The following is a 21,941-nucleotide window of genomic DNA, read 5'->3' as shown; positions in this document are numbered from 1 at the left end:
TGTCGTGTACCAATGTTAACATCTCGGTTTTGATAATTTTACTATGATAAAGTAAGATGTTAATATTAAGAGAAAGTTGGATGAGGGATATATAGGAACTCTGTATTATTATTGCAATTTCCCCCTAATTCTAAAATTATTTAAAATAAAAAGCAGGGAAACACCACAAATTAATGCTGACTATTTCAATACAAAAGTGGGGGAGGGAACTGATTGGTCTATATAACTGAAAATGGCAGGGGTATATGGGCTGCAGGCATAGCTGGATCCAGGTGGCTTAATTCTTAGGAAATGTCTCCATCTCAACTGATTCTGCTTCTTTTGTGTAGCCCTATACTCAGGAAGCCCTATGTTTTGTGGTGGCAAACAGCCTGCCAGACCTCCAGGCTGATATTCTGCCATTTTTGCCTCCCAAGAGTTTGACCTTCTCAATAGATTTGTTCCCTGCTGGGTCCCTAGCTCTTAACTTGGCATGTTGAATGGATGGTTCCAGTAAAAGTTTTGAGATCATCAGACTGAGTCATGAGTCAATCCCATCAGTGTGATTTGCCTGACTTCAGTCGCATGTGGTGTCAAGCCCCCCAACACATGGCCTGAGATGGGAGAAGGGCAGTTGCCCAAAAGGAAGCAATGGGTCCTGTTATCAGAAGGGTTACAGGCAAAACTGGTATGTCCCCTGCAGCCTCAGAGCTGCTGCTTTTTCTCCTGGAGCAGTGATTTTCAACCTTTTTCATCTCACGGCACACATAAGCTAATTCCTAAAATTCTGTGGCACACCAAAAATATATATATTTATGCTGATCTGACAAAAAATAGGTATAATTTTGCCCTGGCTGGTGTGGCTCAGTGGATTGAGTGCCCGCCAGAGAATCAAAGGGTTGCTGGTTTGATTCCCACTCAGGGCACATGCGTGGGTTGCGGGCCAAGTCCCTAGTATGGAATGCGCGAGAAGCAACCACACATTGATGTTTCTCTCCCTCTCTGTCTCCCTCCCTTCCCCCCTCTAAAAATAAATAAATAAAATCTTTAAAAAATAGGTATAATTTTGATTAATTCACATGGGACAGCTATTATTGTGTGGGCTGTTGTCATTTTTTAATTTGACAAACTAAGGAAAAAGAGGTCAGTGCCCCTTACTAAATAGTCAGGTAGTGCATGTTTTCAAAATTCTTGAGGTGCAGTGGTTGAAAATTGCTGCCCCAAAGCCATCCACAACATAGGCCGAGACTGAATGAGCAGGCTGGCGTTCCTGTGGGCGCTGGGTGTGGCGAGCTGCCCAGCCGCAGTCCTGGGGTAGCCGCTGTCAGTGGAGAATAAGAACAGGGCTGCTCCGTGGGGTGCTGGGCTTCTTTCCACTGGATCAGAGGGGGGTGGGTGGGTGTCAGGGAAGGGGACCACCATGGCCAAAGATGCCAGAATACCTGGATTCCTTCCAGGCCAGGACAATGGTCACTTCCAGTCTATCTTTCCCAACCCTGGCCAGGAGCCTCTGACGTAAGGTCTCATTTGTTCACTTGAATTGGGGTAGCATGGAGAGAGGGACAGGGCTGGCCCGAGCATTGGGACATCTTAGATGAGTGCCTTCCTCCCTATGGGAGACATATCCACTGAGTGTACTCTATAGTCTCAGCTTCCAATCTCACCCAACCCACTGGCTGACTCCCCAAACCACTATCTCCTCCATATCCTCCCGGACACCTGTGGGAACAGGGGTGGGGTGCCCACAAAGAGGTCTGGCTTGTGTGTTTTTCAGATATTTTATTAAGAATAAGGCATATGACAATCACCCCTAAAGCAAAGGGCTCTATGTCTGTGGGTGAGTGAATACACTCTGAAAAGCATTGGATTAAAAAGCATAGCCAACGGAGAATTTGGAGCAGGATGCCTCCGCCCTGCCCTGCACGCCTCCCATTCAAGGCTGGCACCTCCACGAGCAAGTGCTTAGAGATCCCTGGCTCTCTGCACTGAGGAGGTGCTCCACGCCCCTAGGCCTCCTTCCTCTCCACAAAGGCGGTCTCAATTCTGCAGCTTATGTGGGGAAGAGCCACCCCTATCAGCCCTGGACTGGTTTCCCAAACTGCAGGCCACTGTGGGTGGGATATGGGGAGGCAGGGGCACAGACCCTCACACTGTATTGCCCACTGGTCCCTACCTGCAGCTCTCCGTCCTGGGTCTGTCCACACTCGGGGTGTGGCTGGAGTTCCAACTAGGGTCCCTGATCATCATGTCAACACGCCCCTTCCCCAATGGGATCTATGCAGCAGAGAAGAGGGACGGAGAAACAGTTCATTCCCTTCTTATCACCTAATAAGCATTCTAAGCTTAGTTTGGGGGGAGTCTTCTTTTGGCAGGGTGGGTCCCCCAGGCTAGGGGAGGGGGAGGACCAGAAGCTGAGGGCAGGCCACTGTCTCCACTCCCATTCTGCTCCCTGAGGGTTTTGTTCCAAACCTGGGGCAGGGCAGAGGGGTGGAAGGGAGTCTCTAGTCCAGGAGAGGGACGGGAAAAGGGAATGTCTGTTAAAATTGGATCCTGTATCTGCCTCAGCTTCTGCCCCAGCTTGCTGAGTGGGGTGGGAAGGGTTGTCTTATTTCCTTTCCCAGGCGGAGAGTTGAGTCAGCCGCCCCAGCACTCAGAGCCTTTCATCTGGGGATCTCCAAGCACCCCACAGACAATGGACTGTCATTACCTCTGGTTGTTGGAAGAGGGACAGGAGTTGGGAGGTTCCAATCGGGGTCACTTAGGGAGAGGCAAGCGGGTCACCTGAGGACCCCGGGGGTGGGGGTTTGGTAGGGATCCTCAGATGGACACCTTGGGTTCAGGAGGGAAGGGGAAGAGGGCTATTGCTATAGAGCTGGGGGGAGGCCAGGTGGGGGTAGCTATGGCTTTTAGTGGGCAGGTGGCTAAAGTACTTCACCATCTCTGTAGAAGAATCAACATAACAAAGTCACCCTGTTCAACCCAAAAGTATGGTTGTAAAGAGGAGGGTTTGGGTGGGCACCTCCAGAAAGGCACTCTTTCCCTCCTTTCCAGTCATCTGGGCCCTTCAAGTGAGTGCAGCCAAGAGAGAGGCCTCCTCACCCAGTCACGCTGTGAAAGGGGGGTGACAGGGTACACTGAGTTACACACACTGGAGGGGAGACACAGAGGACTGAGGCACAACCACAGAGACTGGGGAGGGTAGGGACAGGGGTGGGCAGAGCAAGGACCCTAGGCCACTACTGTGGCCCAAGTTAGACTGGAGAGCACTGTCTGTCCCAAGGGTGCCAACACCTTGGCCTCTGCATCCCAGTGGCTGGACATTTGACCAGGCTGGTTACTGCTCAGCGGTCTCAGCAGTCCTGAGTGTGGCAGGCTGGGGCGGGCACTGTGTGTGTGGGCTGGGCGTGTGCGCCTGGGCTTTGCTTCTGGGCGATTTCCCACTCCCTCTAACATACAGAGTGAGAAAGGGTATGATTGGGGATTTCCTCCTCTTCTTCATGGGGGCTGTGATGGGAGAAGGGCTTATCTCACCTAGAGGTTGGCTCTGTCCTCGTGGACCCCTGGGTGATGCGGAGAATGCTCAGCCTCAGCCAGGGTCGGGACCTGCCAGGATGGGGTGTTTGCGAGTGAGGTAAAGAGAGACAGACCCCTCTCTGCCCCATGCCTGCCCTCTGCAGTCCCTGGAAGACCTCACAGGCACTTAGGACTCAATGCAGGACCTGCAGGACTGACAGAGAAGGATGGCTTGGGGGTGGGGTTTGTCTTTCTTTCTAGGCTGGACTTGGGGTGAGGGCAGAGCTGAACCAGAAACTGCCTTTGGTCCTGACAGCCAAGCAGGGGAGAAAGGCAGTTAGCAGGTGGGACATTCCACTTCCCATTTTGCCGCTCCTCAACCTAGACAGAAGGGCTCTGGCATCCCCCCATTATCAGGTCTGACAGCACCGGGACATCCCTGGAGAGGGCCAGGCTGGGGACTTCCTCCCCAGCAAACTCAAATCTCTATCAATGGTCACTTCCAGGAAGCCAGGCCCTTTCTCCAGCCTCTGGGTGCATCCAGCTAATGAGGAAGCTGGGCAAAATTAACACCAAAACACCAGACTAGGATAACTCCCAGGGTGCCTTCAGACTCCCAGCTACCTCCTGAAGGCAGTTTTTGCCTCTCAGTAGGCCTGAGTGTCCTTCACTTCCCCAGCACGGCTCCCAGTCTAAATTCCTCAGCTGGCATCCTGTGGGGAACTGCGTTGGAGACAGCTCTAGACTAGGCTCGGCCACCAAGCCCACCCGTAATGCTAAGGGTCTGTGGCGCTACCTTCCACAAGTTCAAACTTCCATCAGGCTATACTTTCCCCACCAGAGGCTCTGGGAAGAGGTGTCTTCTAAAGTGTTAGGTGCTCACCTGTAAGGACCTATCAGCGGGGTAGGGCGAGGAGAAGCGGCTCCGAGGAGAAAGGTCCAGCCTCTAGCCCCTGAACCCGAGCCTCTCCTAGGAGGAAGGCTTGGAGGGAACGGCAGCCGTGCGGGGCTGTGGAAGGCCGAGGGGGGCTGGGGTGGGGGTGGGGAGGGGTACAGCTGGAAGGCCTAGGGGTGCTAAGTGCCACTCCGATTCCTTTCCGTAGGCCAGCCCAGCCTTCCCCTTCCTGCCTAACGATTGTCAGTTTTCCTGGGACAGGGCGTGAACCCCGCCCCTCCCCTCCCAGTGGCAGGGTGGGAATCAGTTAACGATCAGTATTGCGAGTCCTCTACCAAAAAGGTGCACTCGCGGAGCCCCGCAGAGGAGCTCCTTCGCGTGAGGGGAGAGCTCAAAGCTTCAGAAACGTTGGGAAATACAAAAGGCGAGGGGCGGTTGGAAGGGGTGGAGGAGCCAGGGCCGCCTCGGTCCGCTGCCTGGAGGAGGAACCGGCTCCCTCGGCCCCCAGGACCTGTCTGCAAGGGTCGGGCTGCATCCCTAGTCGGGCCGGCCTCTCCCACTCCCCGCCGCCCCGCCAGCGCCGCGCCTACTCCGAGGCCCCGGGCGCACAGGGCGAACTGGGCGCAGGCGGTGGGGCGGCTTGGTCCGGGGGCTCCTGGGGTGGCGGCTGGCGCGGGCTGCGGCCGCTGGGCCGTGGGGGCCTCCGGGCGTAGAGGAAGAGCGCGGGGTCGGGCATAGGATCGGTGTCGTCCAAGGCGCAGGCCGCGCGGTCCCAGGAAGCCCAGTCCCGGCCGGGAGGGCCCTTGGCGGCGGCCTCCGTAGCGGGCGGGCGGCGAGCCCGTTGTGCGCGCCGGCGGGGTCGGGGTTCAGCTGCGGCGCCGGGGCCCGGGCGCGGCGTCTGCAGTCTCTGGCGTGCGGCGTGCAGCTGGCAGGAGAGGTAGGCGGCCGCCTCGGTGTGCTTCTGCAGCTCCGTGCCCAGCACGGTAGCGCGGTGGCTGCGACGACGCAGCTCCTCCAGGAAGCGGCGCTCTTCCGCTCGCAGGCTGCAGCGCAGCGCGGAAACGAGCGCCTCGCGTTGCGCCACCTCCCGCCGCAGCTCGGAGTTGGCCGCCGCCCGCTCCGCCAGCTGCGACTCCAGCTCCCGGCACCTGCTCTCTAGCTCCCGCGACGCCGCCTCTGGAAACGGGAGATAGAGAGGTAATGGTGAGGACAGTTCACCCATCTCCCCAACAAAGCCTTGCGACTCCCTAGCTCTCTCACTCCCCACGGGCACATCAGCCTCACTTTTCCCTCCTCAGGCGCTTTGCATCTATCCTACTCTCTGCTTGCCCTCTCCTCTAATTCTTGGGATTTCAGGGGTGTCCAACCGGCAGCCCAGGAGGGTTGTGAATGTGGCCCAACACAAAATCGTAAATTTACTTAAAACATTATGTATTTTTTGTGATAACCTGTGTTGCAACATATTTAACGTGTGGCCCAAGACAACAACTCTTCTTCCAGTGTGGTGCAGAGAGGCCAAAAGGTCGGACACCCCTGGAACCCTCCCTGACCATTTTATTTACCGCACAAATATTTGTTGAGACCTTACCTTGTGCACTGTGTTAGGCCCTGGGGCTATGGTGGATAAGAAAATATTCTTCATGGAGCTTACAGCGGGCGTAGTGGGAAAAGTATAGGGCGTGATTACAAATGCAGGTGAGATCCGTATGTGACATGTGACAGGTACCAATGCCATGACTAAAGGAGAATGTGGCCTAATCAGAGAAGGCTTCCCAGCAGAGGAGCGACTTGGGCTAGGCTCCGAAGGATGAATAAAAGTAGTGAAGAGGGGAGAGGACAGTGCTTGGGACAGAGGGAACAAGTTGTGCAAAAGCCCTGTGGCGGGAGAGACGTGCAAGAGCAAGGGACGGAAAAAACTGGGAGGGTGGGCAGGGAAGGGGAGTGAGTGTGCCGGAACCTTGTCTCATAGAGAGAGAGAGAGTTACTGCATTTTGTACTTTTTTGTTTACTTGTTTGCCTTTGCCCCCGGTACTGGGTTTCAGAACCCAGGATATATACTGGAACCATCCAGACAGCTTTAAAAAAGTGTCCCCGGGCCCTACCAAGGACAGGTTGAATCAGAATCTCTGGGACTGAAAATAGGAAGTGGCGCTTCTTAAATCTTCCCGGATGACCCTAATGGACCCTCAGAGTTGAAGACCCCGCTCCTGGATCGTTAGCTCCATTCCAGCAGGAACAGTGTCCCGAGATTGGCACGTGTGAGTGGGTAAGTGTAGGGACATAGGTAGCTGAAAGGTAGCAAAAGCTAGGTAAAAGGTTGCCCATAGTTGCCGCTTGAAGAAGTGAGCAGAATTCCTTCAAGTCGTTAAGTGTTTAGATCTTTATACACACACACCCAAATCCATCTGTGGGCTCCTAACATTTTCACCTTAAAATTCCAGCTGTCTCGCCCCTAACTCTTGATCTGTAGCTCTTGAACTCTAAGCAGCACATCAGGATGGCAGGGAGTCCAAATCTAAGAAACATTGTTTTGTGGTTCATTCTCAGTGAGGCACTTACAGAATCCCTCCCATGCCAGGTAATGTGTCTTGTACTTTGAGACAACAGGTACCTCGCAGTTCTGGTATGTAGAGATTGTATAATCTGGTGATTAAGATCTCAACAATGCAACCCTTTTTCTTAAAAAAAAAAGTTTTATTTCTGGTAAAAATAACAAAATTTACCACCGTATGTTTTTGAGTGCACAGTTCAGTAGTGTTACGTATACTGACAGTGTTGTACACCAGATCTCTAGCACTTTATCTTGCAAAACCGAAGGCCAGTGGATACACATTATCTTGTGTATCCACTAGCTATCATCTCCCCACCTCACCTGCCATTTTATGGGTGAAGCAATGATTTGTAAAAACAAAAAAATCTTTCAGTGGAATTGTTACACTGGCCAGAAGTCATGCTTTTGCAAAGTAAAGGATTTGCTAATGTGCTCGTGCCTCTTTTCTCTTGTGGGCTTAGTTCCTTGAAGTCAAGGACCTCATATTGTCATTGTGTTGCATCTTGACACTCAGCGTCCTGGAGGATAGGGACACCAGTCATAGGAACCCCTTGTGCCCGGGTGGGAGAGCCTGGTAAGGTAGGTGAGGAATGACTCCAGCCGAGTGGGCCTCCCGGACACCTTCTCCTCCATGTTTTCATTCTCCTCCTTTCTCCAGGAGCATGGATTGGGTACCATGCACGGTGGTGCGGGCTGTTCACCGTATGAGGTCACGCAGCACAATGGGCAGGTGGGGCTACATCCTACACTGTGCTCAACACGCTGAGGAGTGGCTGTCCCCACGTCTGGACTGGGGACAGAGAAAGCTTGGGTCCTACTAAGTGGTGGGGAAAGGTGACCTTTTGGGCCCCCATGACACATCCCCATCAGTCATCCTCCTCTTACCTTGCTGGTGAGATTGGGCCTCCCGCACCTCCAGGTCGTGGGTCAGTTCTGGGGGGAGAAGAGAGAAAAGGAAGTTGTGTGTGTGATGCAGACCCAGGGTCCGGCAGAAGTAACGCCCGCTGGAGAGTGTTGGTAGGGTAATAAATGGGTGTGATAATTTATAGTTTTAATTTGAACATTTCACCTAAAATGTCATATGGTGTGCTTAAGTGTGACAGTGTCATGTTACAGAATTACAGTCTTATGATTTTGCAATCAAAGCTTTTGTTATAAAAAAGGGATGTTATCTGTGCTGGACCCTGTATATGCCAGCACGCACACCAGGGAATCACGGCTCAGGAAAAGCGGCAATAAGGGCCCTTAGAAAGCATCCAGATCAGCCCCCTTACCCACCTTACTACAGCCCAGCGAGGGGAAGAGAGGAAGAAAGGCGCCAAGGCACAGCCAGAGCCTGACCTGCCTGATTCTGAGCCCGGAGATCTTTCCAGTGCAAGCTTTGTGGCCCAGATTTGGGGGGTTAGTTCAACCCTGGTGGAATTGAGGAGCCTGGCTTGCTTTTGGGGCTGGGTGAGTGTTGCTCCTTCTCGGGGGTGATGTACAAATATTTAACATGCCAGCCAATGAGAGTTGGTCTGAAGGACCCTGTACTGCACAGGGCATAGATGCTTTAGTGTTTAATTGGTGGGCCTGGGATGGCTGGAGTGTCCCGGGATGCCTGGGGCCACTGGAGGGGGCTCAGGGTAGAAGCTATGTACCAACAGGATACATGTGTCCCACTGTTTTCACAGCCAGTACTGCTGCGCCAATGTTATTTTCTGAACATCAGCTCTGCCCCTTTCCCAGCTGGGGGTCCTCCAAGCTTCACCACGATAGCGCCACCTGGTGATGAAAAGCCTGCAGGGCTCTTGGCACCATGTGTGTGGCTTCGCACTGGGGGCGCAGGGCAGCCAAGGAGCCTGCCAAGCGTGCTAGTGCCTGAGCAGTTTCCTCCTGGGCACTGGCAGCCAGTCCACACCTCTCTGCCTGCCTGTCTTCTCAGCCCCATTCCTTACAGGCCAGAAAGCCCCGTCCCGCAGACGGTCGAGTTTGCTCACTCCCCCATTCCCCCAACTCCCCCAGGAGCTGGGAAAGGGCACTAGGGAGCTGGGGAGCCCAGCTGCCTGGGTGAGGGCACCTACTCAGGAGCACCTTTGGTACCTGCAGGCGCTCAGTCGGGTGCCCAGAGGGAGAAGGTGTGAACGTGGGGTGGGAGAAGGTAATGCATCTCGGGCACCGCCCCTGCAGCAGCACCTGCAAAGACAGCCTGTGGGCCCTCTGCCAGCCCCTCCTCTCTGCCCTCACCCAGCTCTTCTAGAGACCAGGGTCTTTGCCAAGGTGCCTTCCCAGGGGAGGCCAGCTGTTGCCAGGAGACAGAGAGGTGGGGTACCTGGGGCTTTTGCTGTGACCGGAGCCTGAACCTCCTTCCTAGAGCCCCTGGAGAACACTGATGCCTCTATCCTCAGGGCTTCCTGGGGCCAAGTTAGCCCCTCCTCCAAGGCCCTGCACTGTAGCTCAAGGGAACTTGGAGCAGGTTCAGGGACGTATCCCTGGGACTTTGGCTCTGCCATTAACTCCCTGTGGGCTGGTTTCTCCTGGCCCTTAATCATGGGAGCTGGGGGAGGGGCGATGACTCTCAGCTGGCCCCCACTCTCCCATCCATCAAATCTCTCTGCTCATCTCCTGGTCAGAGTTCTCTCATTTTAGAAGAGCATTCTGTGAGGTCAGATGCACTTGACCTTGGGCCAGCACCTCTCTGAACCGCTTTTTTCTCTTCTGCAAAATGGGGACAGAACTGCTCCTGCCTCATACAGGACTGTTGCTGGGATTAAACAAGAGACAGAAACAGAGGGTTCAGCCCAGGCCTGAGTCAGTGCTGAACACACGGGGGTAGTTCTTGTTGTCATCCAGCTGCCGCACCACCCAGAACACACTCGCCCACCTCCAAGCCCTTCATTCTGAGTCTTCACCTCTTTTCGGCAGCTTCTCCCAGCACCCTGCCCCTTGGCTACAACACCGGCCCCTTCTCTCTCCCATCCCCTTCCTAGCCTCCTGAGCCCCCTTGCATCTCTCTCTGTCTCTCTCTTTTTTAAAATCTCTTTTGTTCTGGCTCTCTTCTCACTCCCCCACCCCTTGCAGGGAGGGTCATGTTCAATCATTTCGGCCCCAAGAGTGGCTGCCCTAGGCCAGCCCAGAGTTATTTTTTAAAAAATTTTACTTTCTATTTTCAGAGAGAAGGGAAGGAAGGGAGAAAGAGAGGAAGAGAAACATTGATGTGTGAAAGATAAATTGATTGGTTGCCTCTCGCACACTCCCATCTGCCCCTATCTGGGGACCTGGCCCGAAACCCAGGGATGCGCCCTGACTGGGAATCAAACCGGCGACCTTTGTCTTTGCAGGCTGGCACTCAATCCGCTGAGCCACGTCAGCCAGTTATTTTTATCTCCTTAATCAATAACGTAGAGACCGCAGGCCCACACCCATCTGAGAAGGACGATGGGGGCTGAGGGCCCTCCGTTCCTATTATACTTTCTTGGGATCCTCACCTGTGTCCTGAATGGAAGGACCCAGGTCTTTAGAATCAGGGCAAAATAAAAAGAAATTAGAGGAAGAGCTATAGGCTCTTAGGGTTAGCTTGCTTCAATTTTCCTTTAATGTTACTGCAGTGAAAAAGTGGCGCCCGGCAGGGGAGAGTCGGCGTGGGCTGGCTCTGCAGCCGTGCAGGCTTTGGGGAGACTGCGGGGAGCCTGGCCTTGGCGATTGGCAGCTGAACCTGCACGTGGAGTGGGAGGAGTCTGTGGGGGCTAAGAGTCAGGACAACCGGATTTTCACACCAAAGTGAGAAGCCAGGCAGGTCGCTCAAACATTCTGGGCCTCAGTTGCCCTCTGGAGAATGGAGAGCCTCCCATGAGGAGAGGTTGGAGAGGCGATAGAAACCTGACTATCTTGGGGAAAGAATGTGTCGAAAACTGCAGAGGCACGCAAGGCTGGAAGTCTGGAGATCTGGGTTCTAATCTTAATTCTGCCGTTAACATATTGTGTGACTCTCTCTCTGGGCCTGAATTTACCTACTTTTACAATGAGGAGGTTGGGCTGTTCCAGCTGAGACGCACTTCGAGTCGCTGGCCTGAAGCCTGCACTGCGAGACTTGGCCTGGGTGAGCCCTTGGGCCAGGGCCAGGGCCAGACCTTGGGGAGGGCCAGGCAGTTGAGGCCTGAGGTCCAACAGGGACATTGGGCCTGGGATTTAGCTTCGGTGCCTTCTTCTGTCCTGCTCACAGACCTAGCTGGTTGCCAAGTCCTTTCCTTCCATCTGCTTCCCACTGGTCCTCCTCCTTCCATGCCCCTTCATCTCTCCTTCGCACCATTTCATCAGCCCGGCCACGAGTCTCCCTGCTTCCCTCTCCCGCCAACTCACCTTCCATACAACTGCCAGGCCGAGTTTCCTAAGGCAGCACGATGCTGCTCAAAAACCTTCTGTGGCTCCCTGCTACCCAAGAAGACAGGCCAAACTTCTTAGCTGTCTTGGTATTTGTTAAGATCTTCCACGATACGGTTCCAGCCATATTTCCAGTCAGTCTCCTTCAAGCTCAGCTTTATCCATCAAATTCAACTTTTCCTAAGCTTTTGGTTTCCTTCCTAAGGATGTTGCCATGCTGTTCCTTTCATTTGTAATGCTTGCTCCACCCCCATTCCTCCCTAACATCTCAGCATGTCTAAATCTTACTCAGCCTGGAGGGAGTGGAAATGCTTCACCGCCCCCCCCCCCCCCCCCCCCCCCCGCCGCCACCGGGGAGCCTGGTCCCCTCCTTCATCACCTGCACCTTGAGCTGGACGTGACCCTGCCAATGCACTCCTGTTGTCGGCCCTGTTTATTTTCCATATATCTTAATATTTTCCCTGTGTGTGTGTCTCCCCACCTAGGTGGAGGGCTTCTTAGGGCTGGGAGGCACTTGATGAACATTGATTAGAAAGAGACAGGAAATTCTCAGGAATGGTCCCCCAGGTTTCCCTCTGCCACCGAACCAAAACCCTTTGCCCTGAAACTCATCCCTCACCTCCCCGAGACTCAGTTTCCTCATTCAGATAATGGGTGATGAACACTCACCTGGCAAGAATGTTGTGAGGCTTGAAAGGCTCATGGTGGACCATCCCCCCACCAGAGACAATGCTTGTGAGGATGACAGTCGCCCCTGCCCCCCTGCCCCCAACCACTCAGCCACCCCTCCTGGCCTCACCTGAGCAGCGTTTCTGCAGCCTCAGGATTTCCAGGTGCAGGTCTCGCAGCAGGGCCATCTGCTCTTTCTTCAGGAAGCTGATGTGGCGTTGCACGCTCTGGATCTGATGCTCTAGGGACACGGTATCCATGGCAACCCAGGCCTGGGCCCCACCTGGGGAGGATGACAAGGTGAACCCACATCTTCTGGGCCCATGTGCCCTGCCCACCCTCAGTTTCCTCACGGTCTCCTCCAGTCTGGGGGCATGTTGCTGCCAGGTAGATGGTTCTGCCGTCGTGGTCATTTCCCCGGTATTTACTCACCAAAGCTTCATGAACAAGTGGGCGTGTTGGCAGGGACGCATAGTTATTCCCATTTAACAGATGAAGAACAAGAGGCCCAGAGAGAAATGGCTTCACTCCCCTGCCCCATGGTCTCTTCTGCTTCTCAGAGAGGAAAACCAGTGGAGCAGCAAAGTCAATAAAGAGAAACAGAGACGGGTTCTATCTAGCCTGTTTCTTAACCAGCTGCGTGACTTTGGGCAAGCCCTCCCCCTCTCTCTGGGCTCTTGGTTTTCTCATGGCCAAACTGAGTCATTCAGTAGAAGAACCCTGAGGTCTCTTCCAGCTCCTCCACCTTGCAAGCATCCCAGCTTAGGGGTGCATCTCGAGGCAGGGCCCCAGCACGGTTCTGAGCATACCCTGTCCCAGTTCAACTCCATTTGAGTGAGCCTCCAGCCAGGGCTCTGGGCTCTTCCAGATCTGAGAATGTTTTACTAACACTGACTTTGTGGGCTGAAGGCAGTGGTAGAGGGGAGGGTGTTAAGGAGACCCATGCAGTGAACCCAAGGTGGAACTTAAGACACTGATGGGAGGTGACATTTGCACCCCTGGATCATGATGATGGCCTGGCCTTTCAGCTCTCTCTCTTCTGGCTCTACCCCTTTCCCATGAGTCTCTCCTGTGGTGATGAGTGTCCTGGAAAAGCAGAGGCAGAGGGCGGTGGAGTCCAAGACCCCTCAAGCCCAGGATCCAGAGCTCATGCCTTCCCTGCCAGGGACTCCCTAAGCTTTTGAAGGACCTGCTCCCACCTGTCCCAGAAATGCCCTGGGCTTCGGAGAGGGAGGCCAGTTGATGGATGGCTCCATTCAGTAAATGGTACCCTCCAGCTGGCTTCCATGTAAGTCTCAGCAAATCCAGATTTTCGTTTGTGGGGTTACACCAAGCAGGTCCACCTGAGACCCTCGATCATAGGCTCCTCTTTCTGGACTCCCTTCCCTCGTGTCCTCCTGACCCCCCTGGGCCAACCAACTAGGCCTTTCTTTTCAGCAGAGGGTAGCCCTTTGGCTGGTAAGAATTGCTACATTTACGGACCATCTGCTTTGTTTAAACAACTTCATACACATTATCTTACTTCTGCCAATCATTCTTTAGTAGGTATGACCACCCCCATTTCACAAACAAACTTAGACTCAGAACTGAAGTGACTTATGCCAGTTCACACGGTCAGCGAGTGGTAGCAGATCCAATTCTCCAACCAAGTCTTTGGAATCCAAAGAAGGTTCCCAATATTTACACTGAGGACAATCTTGGGTTTGAATCCTGGGCCTTCCAGTTACCTGCTGTGTGACTTTGGGCAAGAAGGTTAACCTCTCTGAGTCTTTTCCCCCCTCTGTAAAACGGGGTTACTAATAGTAACGGTGAGGATTAAATAAGATTAAGGACAGTGGAGCACTTATCCCAGGACCTGGCTCAACCAGTCCTACATCCCTTCTCATTTCCATTGAATATGTGGTAGGTTAGTCCCTGTCTTGATCTGCTCCCCTCTTCACCATTCACTCACTCAATGAGTTACTGCCGCCGACTGCTGTGCTGGGTACGGGAAGACTGATGAACAAAACAAAAGCCTTGCTCTCGTGGAGCTAAGGGGAGAGAATCAAACAAACAAAAAATGCATCTCACAAAGAATAATACAAATAAGTTTACAATTCCAATTTGTGACAGGTGCCACAAAAGAAACCTACAGTATAATATGGAAGAATAGAAAGTGGGACCTGTTTTATTTTAATTTTTTGATTTGTTTTAATATTTGATTTTAGAGAGAGGAGAAGGGAGGGAAAATGAGAGGGAGAGAAGCATCGATTGGCAGCCCTCCTTACATGCCCCGACCATGGGCCAAACCCACAACCCAGGCAGGTGCCCTGACCTGGAATCCAACTGGCGACCCTTCACCCTGCCAGACAACACCCAACTAAGCCACACTGGCCAGGGCTACAATGGGACCTATTTTAGATCTAAGGTCGGAGAAGGTCTCTTGGAGGAAGTGATTTTAGGCCGAGACCTCATGGCAGACAGAATTCTAAGAGGATCCCCAGGATTCCCAGCTCCTGGTGGTGATGCCCTCCTACGTTACCCCTCCCCTTGGGTGTGGGTGGGGCCAGGAATATGACAGTTTTCACTCCTGTGATTAGGTTTATGACAGGGGTGCAGAGATTGTGTGGGTGTAATTAAGTTCTCCAATCAGTTGCTTTGAGTTAATCAAAAGGGAGATTATCCCGGGCAGGCCAGTTCAAAGGGCCCTTACTGAAGGAAGAGATCTGAAGCCTGAGAGAGATCCTGCAGGTGGCCTGGCAGAGCTAAACTGCCGTGCTAGGGAGCCTACGGAGGGAGCTGCATGCAAGGACCCGAGAGAGAGGCTCCAGTTTAGTAGCTGGAGGTGGTGCCTGGCTAACAGCGAGCAAGACGGTGGGGCTTCGGTCCCACAACCACAAGGAAGTAAATTCTACCAACAACCTAAGGGATCCTGGAAGTGGATCTCTCCCTAGGTAAGCTTTCAGATGAAGATGCAGCTAGTCTTGATTTCAGCCTTGTGCAGAGGACCCAGGAAAAAGTGCCAGACTCCTGATTCTTGGAGACTGTGAGAAAATACATTTATCTTGTTTTGAGCTACTTAAATTTGTGGTAATTTGTTATATAGCAGCAGGAAAAAAGTAATACAGACTCGAAGGAAGGGCAGCAGTTAGTGAGAAGAGTACTGGGAAGAGCATCCCAAACAGGAACAGCATTTGTGAAGGCCCAGAGGTAGGATAACAATGGTAGCTGACATTTATTGAGTGCCTACTAAGTGCCAAGCCCTATGTGGTAAGTGCTTCACGTGGTCTTTTTGAGAAACAGTGGCACTGCCAACTGCTGATGAAGGTTGATGTGTAAGGTATTGGGAGAGGGTTGCAGGAAGTGAGGTTAGCAAGGAAAGGACCACACAGGGTCTTGTAAACTATGTTAAGAATTTTGGATTAATACTAAAAGAATTGGGAAGTTATTAAAGGATTTTAGGCAGTGAGGGACATGATTTATATTTTTACAAGATCACTGTGGGCCCTGGCTGGTGTAGCTCAGTGGACTGAGTACCAGCCTGCGAACCAAAATGTCACCTGTTCGATTCCCAGTCGGGGTACATGCCTGGGTTGCAGGCCAGGTCTCCAGTAGGGGGCGTGTGAGAGGCAACCACACATTGATGCTTCTCTCCCTCTTTCTCCCTCTCTTCCCCTCTCTCTAAAACTAAATAAATAAAATCTTTTTTAAAAAAAAGATCACCGTGGTTGCCATGGGGAGGGCAGATTAGAGGGAGCAAAGTGGATATGGGGATGCCAAGGAGAATGTAGCAGCGGTCCAGGTGAGAGATGATGGTGGCCTGGACCACTCGATAGAAGGAGAGATGGAGAGGAGTTGAGTTCCAGGTGTGTTCTGGGGGTAGAATTGGCAAGACATGGGGATAGATTGGATTAGGTCAGTGATTCTCAACCTTTTCATTTCAAGGCACACAAACTAATTACTAAAATTCTGCAGCACAGCAAAAAATATATTTTTTGCCACTCTGATAAAAAAAAGTTGTTATAATTTTGATTCATTGACACCGGACAGCAATTGTTATGTTGGCTGTTGTCATTTTTTTTATTTGACAATCTAAAGAAAAAGAGGTCTGTGCCCCTGACTGAATAGTCAGGTAGTACATGTTTTAAAAATTCGTACGGCACACTGGTTGAAAATCGCTGAACTAGGCCATGATGGGAAGGGGGCTGACTAGGAGTTGAACAGTTTTCTGGCTTGGGCAACTCAAGTATGGAGGCACATTTGCTGGACTTTCCCCACTTCCTCCTCTTTCACATTGGACCTCTTCTCTAAGTACTCCTAAGGTGATCTCGTCCTGTGCTCGTAAATTCTATTTATACGTTGCCCCATGAGCTAACTCTCCCCTGAACACTAGACTGACCACCCAGTACATCTGTTTGGATGCCTAATGGGTCCCTCAGACTTGTAAGTCCTAGTGCCCTGTGATCTCTCCTACACATCTGCTCTCGCCTGCAGTTTGCCATCTGGGTGGACGGCCCTGTGATTGGCTTCTTCACTCAGCTGCTCAGGACAAATGATCAGGAGTCATCTTTTAGCCAGCTTTGTACCCATCGGCAAATCCTGTTGGCTCTATCTTCAGAAAACATCCTAAATCCAATCAGTTGACACCATATCCATGGTGTTTCTCTAGTCCCTGTCACTGCTGTCCCTCCACTGCAGTAGTCTCCTAACTGGTTTCTTGCTTCCCCCTGGCCCTTGCTTCCACGCAGCAGCCAGAGTTCCTTTAGCAAATCTGACCGGGTCACCTGTCCCTCACTGAAAACCCTTCAATGGCTTCCTGTCACACTCAGAGCCAAGTCTACAGTTCTCACCACACCTCACACATCATCCCTGGCTGTTTACCCTCGTCTCCTACTGTTCTCCCACTGTTGGCTCCTTCCCAGCCCCTCTGGCCTCCTTGCTGTTTCCTGAACATGCCAAGCACGCCGTTGCCTCAGGGACTTTGTTGTGCTGTCCCCTGTTGCAGGAATGCCCTGTGCCAAGATACCCTCATGGCCCGTCTCTCCCTTCATTCAGGACTCTGTTCAAATGTCACGTAATTAGGGTCCGTCTCTGATTATCCGATTTAACAAAGGCTTCTCTGCCACTCTTCACTCCCTTAATCGGCATTTTCTTCCAGGACTTGACCACCACATGCATATGTTACATTTTTGTTTACTGTCTGTTTCCCCCGCCAGATTGTTGGCAACATAAGATGAAGGACTGTTTTGTTCCCTAGTACCTAAAACAGAATCTGGCAAATAGGAGGTACTCTGTAAATATCTGCAGAGTGCACGAGTGAGGGATTTTGTGGAGCCGGGGAGAACTGATGTGGAAGGGCAGATTTACAGAGAAGGGAAGATACAGCCTGAGACATGTTACGTTTGACGTGCTCAGGAGACCTCAGACAAGGAGAAATAGATGTCAAGTGAGCAGACAGATATACTGGGGCATTACTCGGGAGACACAGGTGAGCTCTGTCTGTGCTCTTGCCTGTCTATGTGGGGATGTGTGTGCCCGTGTGTCTGGGCATGTACCTGAGCCCACGTATGTGTATGCATGTGTGCAGGGGGTGCTGGTCTGTTGAATCTATCTGTCTGCTGTGTGTGCAGCTGGAGGGTGAAGGTGTGTGGGCCGGCAGTGCCTGCGATGAAGAGAGAAAAGTCTGTCCCCAGCTGCTGAAATGCAAATCTTTCGGAAGAGTCAAAGCCCTTTCCACACAGCCCTGGAGACTGGACCCTGGCCACAGTGACAGACTGAGCCAACCAGCTGTTTCCGTGCCTTCCCAGAAGGACCTGAGTATTTGCTTCCAACTAGGCAGGCTGCTCTTCTCCGAGCAGAAATTTGGGTCACAAACGATCTTGGCAAATATTCTTTCTTAGACATTATTGTTTAGTTTGTTTGGGGGAGCGCGGGAGATGGAGTGGGGAAGGGGGAACCAGGGACAGGGCAGATCTCCTGTGTGTGGCTGGGGAGTCATATGTACTTTGGAAGACCCAACCCGGAAAGCATGTCAGGTTTTCACATAGAAATGCAGTCCTAGAATCTCCCGGCTTCAGTACCTCGAGTCTGAGGACAAGGTCCTGGCAAGTAACAGCAGCAGAGGGGTAAGAGCTACCAGGTCCATCTTCTCCCCCTACCCAGCCTCAGATGCCAGAGTCACAGTGAGAAGGGTCCCCACCTCTGTCCACTGCCCTGACTACCTCAGCAACTGCACTGTTTCTGCCGTCCACCTTTGCCCAGTGCTCCTACTTCTGTTTTAATTTTCCAGCCTGACGAAAACATTCATTTTAAAGAACTGTCATCAAGGATAAAAAAGGACCTGTAACACAGGGTTCACAATTTGTAGAGTTAATTCCAAGTACGTATGACACATCTCAGATCTGGGAAAGTTTCAGGAGCATTTGAGGTCTTGCTTCCCTGGAGGTCATCTTTTGGCTCAAATAAATTCAACTCAACTCATTAAAAAAAAAAAAGGAAAGTTACCAATATTTTTCCCCTTGGGGAAGTTGATGAGAGGAGCCTGCTGTGTTCAAGTCCCCAGCTATGGACAAGGTGTCAGGTGCAGGAACACTCTGACCCTGGCACAGTTCTGACTCTCTAAGGCCTGAGCTTCTGATCCCTGGAAAAGACTTCACCTCCTGCTTGTCTCTTTGGAGCTTCCGGGTGCCCACTTTCCTCCCCAGCCATCTGCCCACAACTGACTTGGCAAGTAGGAAATTGTGGTTCTCTCCCCTTGCCACTTCCTATAGTTCTTTGGGTTGGAAGGACCGCAGAAAGTACAGACGCGCAGCACTCATGGGTCTGAAGGGCCTTCAGAATCATCTCAATCAGTGGTTTTCAAACTTGCTCCATAGAGCCCCAGAGTTCTGCAGAGGGGTCTCAGATGTTGCCAAAATGTTTGGGGCAAAGGGCAGGGCTCGAGGCCTTGTTTTAGTTTATTTTATTTTTACCCCTCTTTTATATGATGGGCTTGTGTATACAGATTCACTGGAGAAAAGGCTTCTGCTAACCAAACGTTTGAAAGCCACTTTTATAGTCCAATCTTTCTTTGGGTGGCTAACTATTCCCCTCTCTTAATCTTCTCAGTGTGTCTGAGCCCCTGGAGCCCCGATCTCTCCCTCAGGCAGATGCAGTGGCTGAGAGAGGAACCAGAGCTGAAGGCTCTTGCTTTCTGCTTGCATGGAGTTTGCAATGTCTGTCTCCCCTCACCCCTGACTGTTCTCTTGTCCCAGTTCCTATTTCATTCTTTGTATTTCTTTCCCTATGGGACTGAAAATATTTATTCAGTCAACAAATGTTCTTGCGCTGTTCTGAACACTCAATACCCACATTTTGTTAAAATTATTTAAGTATGCCTTCTTGTTGCAAGGAAAATGTTAAACTTATTTTTATCATTCTAATTGCCAGGGGAGGTATGTTAGACAGGACAGTCAAGGTAATAAATGAATAAATAAATGAGTTAAAATGTTCTTTACTTTTCTTAGTTGTTATTCCTCTTAACTATCTGCCTCTGAGGGCTGGGGTAGGAGGGAAAAGCAGGAACTTGAAAAGTCAGTCTCAGACATGGATGCACAGGTAATACTACTTATCATAATAACAAATGGTACTGTTCTTAGCATTTTCCACAGATGAACTTATTTATCTTCATAATAGCCCTACAGTGAAGGTTCTATTAGTACAGCTATCCACTCCAAAGATGAGGAGACACAGGCTCAGAGGGGGTAAGTAGCTGGCCCAATATACACAACAGGCAGTGCCTGGTAACTTGCAGCCCCACACGCCACTCGCGCTGGCGTTTAAGGCCCTGCACCAGGTTAGCGCAGTCCGAGTTTGCAGGCGATCCCTCCTCTTCGGACTCTACCTCCTGCTGCTCTCAGGCAAACCCTCTTCGTTCCTGTGGACATCCGTCATTTCCTGCTCCCCACCCTATCACTGCCTCCCCAAATGCTTCCCTGACCTTCACCGCACCGACAGACTTTTTTCTGCTGTTCTGTTCCCCACCCATCCCACCATGTATCACGTGTGTGTGTGTGTGTGTGTGTGTGTGTGTGTGTGTGGCTTCTGCTCTAAGCAGGAAGCTTCCTGAGGGCAGGGCTCTGTCTCCGGGAACTCCTTGCATGAAACAGGAGCACAAAGAATGAGTTGAGCGTTACTGGCAATCACCAGGGCAAGTAAGTGTGTGTATTGAAAAATAATTACTCGCCTCATCCCCAAGTCCTTGGGCCTCCTGGGGATTTGCATTGGGAACAAGAAGTCAGCTTTTGACAAATGTCTGAAACTGTGCGTAAGGTGGGGTCCCTTGGCTAGTGGTGGAACCAACATTCTCTAGGGGTCCTCTCCACTCCAGGGCCCCAGGTTATCACCCCCTTCCCCCAATGAACATCCAGGACCCCCAACCTCAGAAGAGCAGAGGATCCAGGAGCAGTGGAGTGGGATGTATGGGGAAACTGGAGCTTCCAACCCCTTCAGTCTTGATGTTCTGCCCTGATTTCGCCTCCAATATGACTCCCAGGGAAGGGGGGGGGCATGGGGAGACTAAGGAGGACGGAGATGAGAGGTACCAGGGAGGACAGGGAAAAGCAGGCAGCAAGAAAGACGTGTGTAGTGGGAGGTGGCAGTGGCTTGACCTCGACTACTCCGGACTCTGCCAGGGCCGGGAAGGGCCGGAGTCTGGGCGGTGGAGGACAACTTCTGCTAGTAGCCTGCGGGTCCCGTCCGCCTTCCGCGCTCTGCTGTGCCCAGCCCCACGCCGGCCCTCCCGGGGAGCCGAAGCTCAGGCCGCGCTGCTCTCACTGGGGCCACCGCGGCGCCCACCCCCCAGGCCCACGGGCCTCCTCACCTTCAGGACCGGAGGGAGCGACAGGCCAGAGGAGCCCTGGGTCCGCGGGCCGGGCTGGGGGAGGAGCTCTCCTTCCCCGCGCTAGCTGCGCCCGGGGTTCCGCAGCGCCCGCCCCGGCTGCCGCGCCATCAGCTGCTCCGAGGCTGCAGGGCCGTGGCGCCGGGGCTCCGGGGGAGCTCCGGGGCGCCGAAGGGGGTCTGGGGCAGCCTCCAGGCGTAAACACCCAGCAACGTGACCGGAACTGGCGAACGAGCCGTAGGGGGGAGCTGAGGGGGCGGGAAAGATAAGGGGGGAGGGGAGGGACCTGGGACTGGCGGGGAGGGACCGTGGGCGGGGCGGGTGGGGGGAAGGGAGGCTGCTGGCGCGCGGTCGGGGGAGGGGAGAGGGAACCCCGGGAGCCCTGGGAGCTGGGTCTAAGGACCCCGGCTGCCCACCGAAACTCTCCGAGCTGGCTTCGACTGGGAGCTGGAAGGGAAACCTGGGGAACCCGCCAGCCACTTGGCGAGCAGGAGCCGGCGTGTGGGTCAGCACCGCGGACAGCGCCCGGGCCGTCAGGCCGCGATCTGCGCGGCGCCTCCGCCAGTCCCCGGCATAGGAACCACAGACGGTGCCCCCACTGTTCAGGGGACAGTTGGGTGGGGGTGAGCTGACCAGGGATTAGGAAGCCTGCCCTGTGCCTAGTTGGCAGCAAAGCTGCCCCAGACCGTTCACTAGCTGTATGACCTTGGGTGAATCTCATTACCTCTCCAGGCCCCAGTTGATAAGACACCTTTCCCTCTATGTGAAGGTCTCAAGAGCCAAGAGATGATACTTTAAAAACTCTAAAGTCCAGATCACTCATGTTGATTTTTTTTCAGTGCACAAGGAAGGCTTCTGAAGCCAGGCTGCTTGGCTTCTAATCCTGACTCTATCAATACCTTCCTTCTTTCTGGGCCTCAGTCTCCTTATCCATAAAATGGGATAACGATGGTTTATGCAACATAAGATCTTTGCATTGTTGTGAGGATTAAATAAATTTATATCTATAAAGTTCTTGAAACAGTGTTGAGTTGTCATTAGGCATTTATGCTCACGATGGCAAGGGACCAGGTGACATTGTGTGAGTGGCTGGTGGCTCACAGCTCCCTCTGGGTAAG

The 21,941-nt window shown here is 52.7% G+C and overlaps 1 protein-coding gene across 2 annotated transcripts; it reads right to left on the bottom strand.

The window, feature by feature from the left end:
- Positions 1-1,754: 1,754 nt before the first annotated feature.
- On the bottom strand, positions 1,755-20,904 carry CCDC92B (coiled-coil domain containing 92B). Of its 2 annotated transcripts, XR_011650373.1 has the most exons (5): positions 20,806-20,904; positions 12,097-12,249; positions 7,824-7,871; positions 4,376-5,563; positions 1,755-3,582 (listed from the first exon to the last, which is right to left on the bottom strand). XR_011650373.1 is itself a non-coding variant. In XM_053911989.2 (4 exons), exons 2-4 carry the CDS (start codon positions 12,224-12,226, stop codon positions 4,974-4,976), a joined length of 768 nt encoding a protein of 255 aa, XP_053767964.1. In that variant the 5' UTR covers positions 12,227-12,249; positions 20,806-20,904; the 3' UTR covers positions 1,755-4,973. The 2 variants fall into 2 exon arrangements, 1 of the variants encoding a protein (XP_053767964.1); XM_053911989.2 differs by having other exon boundaries at positions 1,755-5,563.
- Positions 20,905-21,941: the final 1,037 nt, after the last annotated feature.

This window comes from Desmodus rotundus, chromosome 9, assembly GCF_022682495.2.
Source record: "Desmodus rotundus isolate HL8 chromosome 9, HLdesRot8A.1, whole genome shotgun sequence".
Lineage (NCBI taxonomy): Eukaryota > Metazoa > Chordata > Mammalia > Chiroptera > Phyllostomidae > Desmodus > Desmodus rotundus.
The sequence above is the reverse complement of the archived record's forward strand: the minus strand, read 5'-3'. Positions and strand labels throughout refer to the sequence as shown.

Bases quoted from the DNA above. Each gene is read 5' to 3' on its own strand.
- CCDC92B (XM_053911989.2), bottom strand. From the start codon at position 12,226: ATGGATACCGTGTCCCTAGAGCATCAGATCCAGAGCGTGCAACGCCAC. The intron at 7,872-12,096 runs GTGAGGCCAGGA...TTCTCCCCCCAG, and splicing joins GCTGCAGAAACGCTGCTCAG to AACTGACCCACGACCTGGAG. The intron at 5,564-7,823 runs GTAAGAGGAGGA...TCCCGTTTCCAG, and splicing joins GGCCCAATCTCACCAGCAAG to AGGCGGCGTCGCGGGAGCTA.